We start from the raw sequence: 12,319 nt of genomic DNA on the forward strand, positions 1-12,319 counted from the left end.
GACCCCAAGATGATGGACTCTGGTGATGGGAGGATCCTGAATCACTGCCATCACTTTGGGAAAGACTTGCCAGAAAGCAGCCTCTCGTTGGACTTTGCATGAAGTTTTCTGCCTAACCCTGAAATTAGTTGTCTTGGGTAGTAGTGAGTTGTCATTGGTGGTGTTTGTAGACAGACTGGACTATCGTTTTTGGGGAATGCAGAGGGGAGACTTCATGGAGAGGGAACTGAATATTATGACCTCTCTGGTATATGCCAGCACTAATATCTAACGTGTAATTTAGCAGTATTCTTCTGAAAGTTGTTGAATTAAAGCAAATGGGATTGAAATCCCAACATTTCCCCAGAGCACTGGGCACCATTATAACCTCAGGATTAATGCCATCTGTCTTAGCCCATTTTCTATGGCTATAACAGAATACCACGGACTAGGTTATTTATAAAGAACGGACATTTCTTTGGTTTATGGGTCTAGAGACTGGGAAGTCCAAGAGCATGGTGCCAGCATCTGGCAGGGTCATCTCCTGGCAGAAAGCAGAAAGGCAAGCGAGCTCTGAAGAGAGAAAAAAGGGGAGCTGAACTCCCCAATAACAAACTCTCTCCCACCATAACAGCATTAACCCATGACCTAATACCTCTTAAAGGTCCCACCTCTTCACATAGTTACAATGGCAATGAAATTTCAGCATGAGTTTTGGAGGGGACATTCAAATCATAGTATCATCAGAGACTACTGTCTTGTCAGATGAATTCCAGGAATGGAGGCTTCAGGATCACCAGCTACAAGAAGTGGCTTTTTCAGAAAAGCAACGAGCCAAGAGGGTCAGAGTTTGGCTCTCTTTTGGTTGGACCAGCCAGAGGAAAGCAGCAGATGGGGATGTATTTCGTGCCGAAAATTTCTCCCACCCTTGTCTGGCCAACCCACAGACCAGTGTGTGTAACAGGGAGATGAGCCCTGTGTGTAAACAGGAAGATGAGCCCTCATCTGACTAAACAACTCTGGTGAATAAGAAATAAATCCTAATGGCTTCTGTCACCTTCCAAACCAGATGGACTTTTTCTTCCACCCATCCTCTCAGGAGAGAAAAGGAGTCATAATCCCCAATATTGTCCTTACTTAATCTGTTTAGAAGAAGGATCTACTCTTCTGGAACACTCCAGGACTCTAGGAGCCTGACGCAGAGAGGGATTAAGTGACCAAGATCAAATTTACATTTTAATATGATGCAGTTAATCCTCAGTGATAAACATGGCATATGCCACTGTTGAGAAGATGCTCCAGCCTAAAGAGGCAGGTCAGCAAATGTGGGCCTCTCCAAACAAAGCCCCGTCACTGAGGACAGCCCCACAGAGATGAATGCAACAGGCCCTTCTTCTCTAGTGAGGAGGGGGTGGTCTGATGGAGCCCTCCCTCACTGTGGGGAGCAGCTACCCAGCAGGTACAAGGGGTCATGCGGCCAAGGACAGAGTGGGTGATATTCTCCGAACCACATGACTGGGCTCTGTCCTCAAAAGGGAGTTGGCCAAGTTAAACCACAGAGCGAATTTGCAACACCACACTGAAGAACTGGGTGGCACTTCATGAATCTCAAGTGGAGGGAGAGAAGGCTCTACTTCACTCGAGGGCTGTGTCCTTCTTGACCATTTGCTGGGTAATCAAGTGCAAATCCCCTAATCGCTCTGCTTGAGTTTGCTCTGAGAAGGTCAACCTCTGCCCTTTCCTGACTCCTTTGGTTCTTCAAGGGCCCTCTAGACCCCCTGGTGTTGAAGACTCCCTTACCCCATAAGGACTGCAGCATACTCCCAAGGTGTCCAGTTACTTTGCTTTATTTGCAGACTGAAGTGGGCTACATAAATCCATTACAGAGTCAACACATGTAGACTTGGCAAAAAGGACAATACAAAAATACAACTCTTGATAGTAAATGAGACTGCCCTCAGCTCATCCCAGTCTGTATCAGTGGGAAGCCAGTGTTTAAGGTCAACATAGGAGGAAGTGCTGTGGAATGAGGAGGCATGGAGGCTTCCACCAATGTCACTGACCCAGTAAAATCCTGGACTGAGTTGCATGGGCTCTTGGCTGTGTGGCCATTTCTGCTGCCTTCAAACTTGGTCACTTCCTCCTCTAGGAAGGGGAAGAGAACCTCCTCAAGTCATCGGACACCCTCCACAAGGATTTGAGCAGGGGCTGTGCAGTCAAAGCCAAGTGTAGCCCTGGGACCACTGTGAGCACCCTTCCCTGGGGCACCTCCAGCCTGGGCTGTTGCCTCTGGGCATCCCTGATGAAAGGGCTAAGAGACACAGCACAAAGGATCAACCTCTTCGAGGCTGGGGGGAAGAGGGGAAGGGAGACTGAGGAAGGGGTTCTGCCTGGGCCTCCCTTTGGTAGATTCCAGAAATGTTTGCTGATGCCAACTTCTGCTTCTAGCCCCTGGTCCCTTCTTGGAGGAAGCCCAGTTAGCCTCTTGGTTCTGAAGAACTCGAGTCCCAGGCCATGGAGGGCATCCTTAGTCAGAGCTGGTCCCAGTTCACTGACCAGAAGGTCTGAAGGGCTAGCATTTCTGTGGAGGTGGGCAGGTCTTCTGGAGCAGCAGGCGGCTCTCCCAGTTCTTACGGCTGGAGCTAGGGTCCTCCTCTGCCTATAACTCCCTCAATTCTCCCAACCCAACACCCCCTACCTTCCTTCTCTCCTCCTCCCTTCCTTCTCCCCTTCCTCCTTTCCTTCCCCCTCTTTCTTTCCTTCCCCCTCTTTCTTCCTTCCCCCTCCTGCCTTCCTTCCCCCTCCAGTCTTCCCTTCCCACCCTGTTGTGGGTGGGCTGCAGTGCTGATCCCACCGGGACATTTGCACAGGCATCGTCTGTGACAACGGTGGCATTGGAAGGCCCTGGCAGCTGAACGCCCAGCCTCCCACCCTCCATGTCCTCACACTCCCCATGCACAAACTCTGCAGGAAGCAGGCCACGGAGCGCAGTTCACTGTCTTCCCCCGACCAGCAGCCCCAGCCTGGCCACATCGCAGCCGCGGCAGAGGACACGGCTTATTCCCATGAGCCAACGGGGGCTTATTCCCACCCTCGGCGGTCCCAGCGGGCTCAGCAAGCGAGAGCAGGCTTCCGGAGTTACAGGGGCTTCCCTGCCTCCGCAGCGAGGGAAGCAGGAGGCGGCAGGCCCTGAGGCCCGTGGGCTGAAGGCTCAGGCCTCACGTGGAGCCACCCGCGGAGGACCCAGGCTAGGCCAACCTGCCCGTGGGGGACCCGCCCGACCCTGGCGAGTTAGGGGTCTGGAAGGCCGGGTGGAGCTTGGTCAACAGCTCGGGCTCCTCACCCTGGGCCCCGCTTTTCCCGGAGGCCTCGGGGGCACCCAGCGGGTAGGCCTCCCTGGCCCGGCCGGTCCTGGAGCAGGTGAGGAAGGCCAGGCAGGCCCCGCGGAGGCGGGCCAGGTCCCGGTGGGTGGTCTCGCTGACGAAGCAGTAGAGCACGGGGTCGGCGACGCAGTTGAAGCTGGTGAGCAGGAGGGAGAAGTGGTAGGCGTTGAAAACGCCCTTGGCGAAGTCGCAGCTGGCCTCCCAGACGCTGCGCACCAGCAGCAACACGTGGTAAGGCAGGAAGCAGGCCAGGAAGATGACCACGGTGCTGAGCACCAGCCGCTGGATCTGGTCCTTGCGGCTCTTCTGGGTGCCGTGGCTCCGGCGCACGGCGCGCAGGATGCCCTGGTAGGACGCCAGCAGCAGGCAGATGGGGAAGAGGAAGCCCACCAGGAAGCGGTAGTAGTTGATGGCGCGCTGCCATGCCTGGATGGGGTAGTGCTCAAAGCACACGCGGTGCTGGTTCTCGTCCTCGATGACCTCCTCGTGCATCAGGAAGTAGATGCTGGTCAGCAGCTCCTTGGCCCAGATGACCACGCTGACGCCGACGGCCGCCTTCAGGGTCCGGAACTGGTGGAAGCGGAAGGGATGGGCCACAGCCAGGTAGCGGTCCACGGAGATGCAGCAGAGGAAGCCCACGCTGATGTAGATGTTCTCGTACAGGAGGATGCCGCACACCTGGCAGGACAGGTCGCCGTGAGACCAGTTGTCGTGCTGCAGCACGTACTGCAGCCAGAAGGGCAGCGAGCAGATGTAGAAGAGGTCGGCCACCGTCAGGTTGCACAGGTACACGCCCAGCTCGTTCCGGGCCTTGATCTGCAGGTAGCCGAAGTAGAGGGACAGGCAGTTGGCCGGGAAGCCCACCACCAGCACGGTAACATAGACCACCGGGGCCAGCGTCTGGTGGATGGTATGGTCGATGGTACAGCTCATCGAGGAGTTGTCTGCAGTGATGTTCCCCATCTTTGGGCCTGAAGGGGCCACACTCCTCATGGGCTCAGGGACTGGGCCTGTCTCTCCACCGCCATCCTGTTTATAGACGGTGGTTCAAGCTCTACCAAGGGCTGGGCATCGCTGGTGGTGGGCAAGACCCTGAAAGTCAGAGGCAGGAAAGGTTTATAATAGTAGCTCACATGTATGTAGCACCTACTGTGTGTCAGGCCCCGTTCTAAATCCTTTACTCATTTAATTTAGAAGCTGTACTAGCCCACCAACTCCAATTCAACTAGAATATCTGAAGGGCTGGACATGATGGCTTACACCTGTAAGCCCAGCACTTTGGGAGGTGAGGATCGCTCGAGCTCAAGAGTTCAAGACCAGCCTGGGCAACATGGCAAGCCCTTGTCTCTATAAATAAATAAATAAATAAATAAGAAGAATAGATCTGAATGGGAGCCCCAGGCGAGGTGGCTCACACCTGTATTCCCAGCACTTTGGGAGGCCAAGGTGGGCAGATCACTTGAGGTCAGGAGTTCGAGAACAGCCTGGCCAACATGGCAAAACCCTGTCTCTACTAAAAATACAAAAATTAGCTGGGCATGGTGGCATGCACCTGTAATCCCAGCTACTCGGGAGGCTGAAGCAGGAGATTCGTTTGAACGTGGGAGGCGGAGGTTGCAGTGACCCAAGATCGTACCACTCTATTCCAGCCTGAGTGACAGGGGGAGACTCTGTGTCAATAGAAAAAAAAAGAATATATCCGAATGGGTCACATACCAAGATGCTGCAGGGTAGCTTACATGTCCCCTCCCCATTCCCTGGCTTTGTCTATTTATTGCCTATCCTTTATATATTTTCCTGCTCCCTTGGTGTAGCAAGTAAGGCTAGAGGTTCTTATGAGCATGTGTCTACCCTGAGCCTGCTCTCCCAGGGAGACTTGGGGCAAAGATCAGTTCTAACCCACACGTGACAGCACCGGCCACCTTCATCCACAGCAATAGGCGGCATTCACATTTGTCCTACTTGCTCACAGGAATGTACTACTTAAGTCCATTTACACTGAGGCCACTGCCCCTCATGGGGACCTCTCCAGATAGCATCAGAAGAGGCCCAACCTTGTCCACATTTTACCGCGTTCTGGCAAGAAACAAAAACCCAGTTTCCCGCAAGCACAGCCTGGACTCCTGGGTGTTCATCCAGCAAGAGCTACCTCTCCTCTCCTCCATGGAGCTCCGGGAAAGCTCTGGACCAAGGCCCCAGGACATGAGCGCCAGGCCAGGGCCAGCCACGTACAGACTGCAAGTCACTTACCTTGTCTCAGCCTAGGTTTCCTCACCTGTCAAATGGAGATAAAAACACTTGCCCTTGGGGATCAGTATCAGGGCCAGATCAAATGATGGGTATGCAAACACAGGGCATTGTTTTTCCAGAAGCAAAGAGGAGGAGTAGGAGATTATAATCTTACTGGAATTAGTGAAAAGTTCCTATTTATTGGCTGGGTGCAGTGGCTCACACCCATAATCCCAGCATTTTGGGAGGCTAAGGTGGGCAGATCACTTAAGATCAGGAGTTTGAGACCAGCCTGGCCAATGTGGCAAAACTCTGTCGCTACTGAAAATTAGCTGGGCATGCTGGTGGACTCCTGTAATCCCAGCTACTCGGGAGGCTAAGGCACGAGAATCACTTGAACCTGGGAGGCAGAGCTTGCGGTAAGCCGAGATCGCAGCACTGCACTCCAACCTGGGTGACAGAGTGAGACTCCATCTCAAAAAAAAAAGAAGTTCTTATTGAGAATTTAACAAAGAAGATTCCAGATATATGAATAAGTTTGAGCAAGATAGAATACAATGTTTTGGTTGGGCGCAGTGGCTTACACCTGTAATCCCAGCACTTTGGGAGGAAGAGGCAGGTGGATCACCTGAGGTCAGGAGTTCGAGACCAGCCTGGCCAACATGATGAAACCCCGTCTCTACTAAAAATGCAAAAATTAGCCAGGTTTTATGGCAGGCACCTGTAGTCCAGCTACTCAGGAGGCTGAGGCATGAGAATCACTTGAACCTGGGAAGCAGAGGTTGCAGTGAGCTGAGATCATGCCACTGCACCCCGGCCTGAGTAACAGAGCAAGACTCGGTCTCAAAAACAAAAAAGAACTTATTGGATGAATAGGTGAACGACACTTCCCACCTTCCAGGTGAGGAAACTATGGTTCTAAAGGGCAAGTGACTTGCCTGAAGCCAGCCTGAGGTTGGAAGCATTGCTGCTAGAATCCAGGTCTCCTTGCTCCACATCCCTGCCACGTACAGTCTCTGCCTGAGACTCAGCTCCCAACCTCTCAGTTCCCAGAAAACAGGGACTCCCAGTCTCTGACTCACCTCTTCCGTCCTCTTCAGGGCACTGGCCTAGAATTCCAGTGATGGTGGTGGAGGGAGTTGCTTCTTGTTTTCGTTGTGGTAAAACACACATAAAATAACATTTACCATTTTAGCCACTTTTTTTTTTTTTTTAGATGGAGTTTTACTCTTGTTACCCAGGCTAGAGTGCAATGGTGCAATCTCAGCTCACTGCAACCTCCTCCTCCCAAGTTCAAGCGAGTCTCCTGCCTCAGCCTCCTGAGTAGTTGGATTACAGGCATGCGCCACCACGCCTGGCTAATTTTGTATTTTTAGCAGAGACGGGGTTTCTCCATGTTGGTCAGGCTGGCCTCGAACTCCCCACCTCAGGTGATCCACTCACCTCGGCCTCCCAAGGTGCTGGGATTAGAGGCATGAGCCACCGCACCCAGCCCATTTTAGCCACTTTCAAATGCATTAAGTATATCGACACTGTTGTGCAACCATCACCACCCTCCATCTCCAGAACTCTTTTCATCTTGCAAAATTAATAACTCCCCAGCCCCTAGCAACCACCATTTCTGTCTCTATGAACTTGACTATTCTAGGTACCTCATATAAATGGAATCAGACAGTATTTGTCCTTTTGTGTCTGGCTTATTTGACTTAGTATAATGTCTTCAAGATTCATCTATGTTGTAGCACATGTCAGAATTTCCTGCCTTTTTAAGGCTGAATAATAGTCCACAGTATGCACAGCCCACATTTGGTTTATCCATGCATTGATGGACATTGGGATTGTTTTTATCTTTTGGCTATTGTGAATGAAGCTGCTATGAACATGAGTGAACAAAGATCTGTTCAAGTTCCCACTTTTAGTTCTTTTGGGTATATACTCAGAATTGGAACTGCTGGATCATATGTTAGTTCTATTTTTAATTTTTTGAGGAACCACCCTACCGTTTTCCATAGTGGCTGCACCATCTTACATTTCCACCGGCAATACACAACGGTGGGTTTGTGGTTTGTTTGTTTGTTTGTTTTCATTTGTATGTTTTGGTGGTGAGAAAAAGGGGAGAAGGAACAGCTGAAGTCCGTGATCCCAAAACTCTTCCCACAGCCCAGTGAATCAGAATTCAGCCCTAGTCACCCTCCTCTTGCCAGCCCTCCTGTCCCTGAATTGCAGGCTCACACCTATGGGGCCAAATCCTTTGCCAGGCTTACATATGAGGAAATCCACAGCAGCTCGTGTGCCCAAATGGTCCCCTATCCAGGGCTGTTCCGGTTTCCGAATTTACTTCAGATTCTCCACAGTCCACACAAAATCTGCCCGCAGGAAGATAAAATCCATTCATAAAAGCACAGGCCCCCAGGCTCCCCCCAAATGGCAAATGAAGCCCCCATGAAAACACAACCAGTCATCTTGGAAATTCACTGAGCGTCATCAGGCTATGGTTTACGAGTGGTGGGTGTATATACATGTAGGGTGGTGCTTCCTCTTCCCTAGGCCAACAATAAGCTAATTCTGGCAACCAAAGTCAGAAACATTCAAGCCTAAAGAACAAAGAAGAAACATTTACTCCGTTTAGATGAAAGCACCTCCTACGTTCATTTTGGAGAGAAAAGAGGGTTTTGGTATTCTAATGCTGCAGTGCTTGAATTTAGGTGCTTCAGAATCCCCTGGGGAATTTGTTATGACAGATCGCTAAGCCTCACCTCCAGAGTTTCAGACTCAGTGAGTCTGGGCTGGGGCTCAGGAATTTTACATTTCAAACAAGCTGCCAGGTGATGCGGATGCTGCCAGCCCATGGACCACACTTTGAGTAGCAAGGTGCTAGGAGAGTCTGGAAGGTCCAGGGTTCAGCTCCTGAGTGCATGCCCTACAAGAGCTCCCAAGGCAGGGAAACAGAGGAAGCTGGCAGGGGAATGTGATCCAGCAGGACCTTGTGGGCACAACCAGGTCGCAGCCCTTGGGATGTCTCCCGGCTGATTCAAGGCCCCAAGAAAAAGCAATTAAACCTGAGCACTTACACCTTTTATTTGCAAAATACTTTACAGTTTACAGAGCTTTTCACTTCTGTTCTCTTGTCCAGTTTTAAAAACAGCCATTTAGAGATGTGTCCATTTTAGAGATGAGAAAACCAAGGTCAGACAGATGAAGCAGCTTGAACTATCCAGTACCCTGGCTTTCACTGCACAAGTGTGTGTAGAGCATCTCGGATGTTCACAGCACCAAGCTAGACATGGAGGACCTAGAGGTCAACAAGAAATGGGCCGGGTGTGATGGCTCACGCCTGTAATCTCAGCACCAGCTGAGGCGAGAGGATCGCTTGAGCCCAGGGGTTCAAGTATCAGGGGAATCACCCCCGATAATTTAACGTAATTTCACGTAGGTTCTTTTCTGTTTCCCTAAGTGTTGGCCAGTCTGAGAAATAAAGGGAAAGAGTACAAAAGAGACAAATTTTAAAGCTGGGTGTCCGGGGGAGACATCACATGTTGGCAGGTTCCATGATGCCCCTCAAGCCACAAAACCAGCAAGTTTTTATTAGTGATTTTCAAAGGGGAGGGAGTGTACGAATAGGGTGTGGGTCACAGAGATCACATGCTTTACAAGGTAATAAAATATCACAAGGCAAATGGAGGCAGGGCAAAATCACAGGACCGAGGTGAAATTAAAAATGCTAATGAAGTTTCATGTCCCACTGGGCACATATTGTCATTGATAACATCTTATCAGGAGACAGAGTTTGAGAGCAGACAACCAGTCTGATCAAAATTTATTAGGCGGGAATTTCCTCATCCTAATCAGCCTGGGAGCGCTATGGGAGACTGGGGCTTATTTCATCTCTTATCTGCAACCGTATAAGACAGACATTCCCAGAGCAGCCATTTTAGACACCTACCCCTGGGTATGCATTCTCTTTCTCAGGGCTGTTCCTTGCTGAGAAAAAGAATTCAGCGATATTTCTCCTATACACTTTTGAAAGAAGAGAAATATGGCTCTGTTCCACCCAGCTCTCAGGCAGCCAGACCTAATGGTTATCTCCCTTGTTCCCTGAACATCGCTTTATCCTGTTCTTCTTTCAAGGTGCCCAGATTTCATATTGTTTAAACACACATGCTTTACGAACAATTTGTGCAGTTAACGCAATTATCACAGGGTCCTGAGGCAACATACATCCTCAGCTTACGAAGATGATGGGATTAAGAGATTGACAGGCATTGGAAATCATAAGAGTATTGATGAGGGAAGTGATAAATGTCCATGATATCTTCACAATTTATGTTCAGAGATTGCAGTAAAGACAGGCATAAGAAATTATAAAAGTATTAATTTGGGGAACTAATAAATGTCCATGAAATCTTCACAATTTATGTTCTTCTGCCATGGCTTCAGCCGGTCCCTCCATTCAGGGTCCCTGACTTCCCGCAACATTCAAGACCAGCCTGGGCAACACAGCAAGACTCTGTCTCTACATAAAATTTAAAAATTAGCAAAGCATGGTGGTGCACACCTATAGTCCCAGCTAATCAGAAGGCTGAAGTGGGAGGATCGCTTGAGCCCAGGAGGTGAAGGCCGCAGTGAGCCATGTTCGTGCCACTGTACTCCAGCCTGGGTGACAGAGTGAGACCCCCCATCTCAAAACAAAATGCAAGAAATGGCTCCCAGTCTCAAGGAACCTCCAAGCTCAAAAGACAGGAATGTCCCATGCACAAATCACTATCATGCAAGGCAGTGTATGGTGGGTGCAGTGGGCCTCTCTGCCACACACATTAAACACGGTTTGCCCTTTTTATTCCCTGTGCACTCCCTGTGGGATGGCTGCTTCTCTGTGGTTTCAACCCCATCTACACTCTGATGACTCCCAGGTCTTTCCCAGGATGAAGGCATAACCGGCTTCCTGCCACTCACAGGACACGCTCAGTGAGGCCCACGCTGGGTTCATCATTTTCTCCACTGCCCTGTTCTTGGAAGGGGCCTCCTCACCTACCCAATCACTCATGTCAATGGCTGGCCTTCAGCTTTCACCCACATCTTCATCCACAGCGTCCAGTTAATTTCCAAGTTCTACCATTTTCAACTCTAAGTATTTCCTACATCCATCTCCTCCTCTTCAGCTCTCTTGCCAGCACCCTAGATGGGCTTGGTCAAGAGCTCCTTCCCAACAGCCTCCTCCTGGGCTGCTTCCTGTCTCCATCTTACTATCCTCAAAGCCATCCTCTAAACAGAAATCTAACCCAGTCACACCCTGCTGCAAATGCTTCCATGGTTCTCCAATCATCCACCCATCCATCCATCTGTTCATCCATCCATTCAAGTATCCATCATCCATTCATCCATCCATCCACCCAAGTATTCATTCATACAGCAAATACTCACCGAGTGTCTATTATATGGAAGGCACAACACTGGACACTGGCCCCTAGTAACAAGTGGTTTTTAGTCTTAAGGCGGAGGAGAGAAGATAAGTGAAACAAGCTCACAAAGAGAGCGCAGGATTTTGTGAGGATTCATGGCTGGGGGCCTCACCCTGTCAGGAAAGGCCTTCCTGAGCATCGGCAGTTACAGTAAGATCAGGAGAAAGAGGAAGTGCTGCCCAAGCAGAGGAGAGTTTCTACCTGTGGAAAATGTGTGGAAACAGACGAAATGCAAGAGGAAGAGAAGGGGCAGCTCTGCGGAACTGAAAGTAGGTTGGTGTGACTGGATCTAAATAAGAGGTAGGCAGGGCGAGAGAGGAAACAGTGTGAAGCTGTAGAACTGGCAAGTAATTACAAGGGAGGTGGGGAACAACCAGGGGCAAATTGGAGATTTTTCTTGGTGCCTGGTCCTTATAGCCTCCCCAAAATTATTTGTTGGATGGATGGTGGAGAGGTGGGAGGGTGAATGAGTAAATGGAGGGATAGGGGTAGCCAGATAGATGGATGACTGGATGGCTGGACAGATGGATATATGGGCAGCTGGAGAGGTGAGTGGATAGATGGGTGGGTGGATGGATAAGTGGATGGGTGAATGTGTAAATGGATGCATGGGTGAGGGGTAGAGGGATAGAGGGATGAGTGAATGGGTGGACAGATGGATGTATGGGTGGGTGGATAGGTGAGCTGATGGAAGGGTGGGTGGGTGGGTGGGTGGATAAGTGGATGGGTGAATGTGTAAATGGACGCACGGGTGAGGGGAAGATGGATAGATGGATGAGGGAATGGGTGGCAGATGGATTATGGGTGGGTGGATAGGTGAGTAGGTGAGTGGGTGAGTGAATGGATAGGTAAATGGTGGGGGGTTGAGGCTGGGTGCTGGGACAGTGAGGATATCATTAATAGAAACAGGAAAGTGAGGAGGAGGAATCACCGTGGTCCCCTCTCTGCTCAGCCTGCCTGAGCTGGTCTGAGGGTCCTGATTTTTCACCAGTGCCTTCCCTTCTACTGTTCCCTGAGGACAGGCACCCCCAGATGGAAACTCTGACTTGCCCTCTACCTCATCTCCACGGGAACCTTCCTCCTCAAAAATCAAAGAACACAGTGGATGCAAAAATATTCCATAAATGGAAAAACGTAGATGTAGAGAAGAACTAAGCCACATCTGTCGAGGGCCCTGCACTTGCCAGGCAAGTTTCTGAATGTCTGTTCTCTCTTTCAACACCACTCTCATCAGCTCCCACTTTACAGATAAAGAAACTGAGGCTCAGA

General features: G+C 50.3%; 1 protein-coding gene across 8 annotated transcripts in view; it reads right to left on the reverse strand.

The window, feature by feature from the left end:
• Positions 1 to 1,810: 1,810 nt before the first annotated feature.
• Positions 1,811 to 12,319, reverse strand: part of GPR68 (G protein-coupled receptor 68) — a 32,144-nt gene continuing 21,635 nt past the window's right edge. For 5 of the 8 annotated variants that reach the window (XM_055361234.2, XM_055361244.2, XM_019009998.4 and 2 more), the window contains exon 2: positions 1,811 to 4,454. In XM_055361234.2, the coding sequence (XP_055217209.1) occupies positions 3,228 to 4,355 (1,128 nt within the window). In that variant the 5' untranslated portion in view covers positions 4,356 to 4,454 and the 3' untranslated portion in view covers positions 1,811 to 3,227. Of the gene's footprint in view, positions 4,455 to 4,914; positions 5,629 to 7,855; positions 8,884 to 11,012 lie in introns of those variants that run through there. The other 3 variants (XM_063698121.1, XM_055361231.2, XM_063698122.1) reach the window with 3 other exon arrangements.

Source organism: Gorilla gorilla, chromosome 15, assembly GCF_029281585.2.
Source record: "Gorilla gorilla gorilla isolate KB3781 chromosome 15, NHGRI_mGorGor1-v2.1_pri, whole genome shotgun sequence".
NCBI classification, from domain to species: Eukaryota; Metazoa; Chordata; class Mammalia; order Primates; family Hominidae; genus Gorilla; species Gorilla gorilla.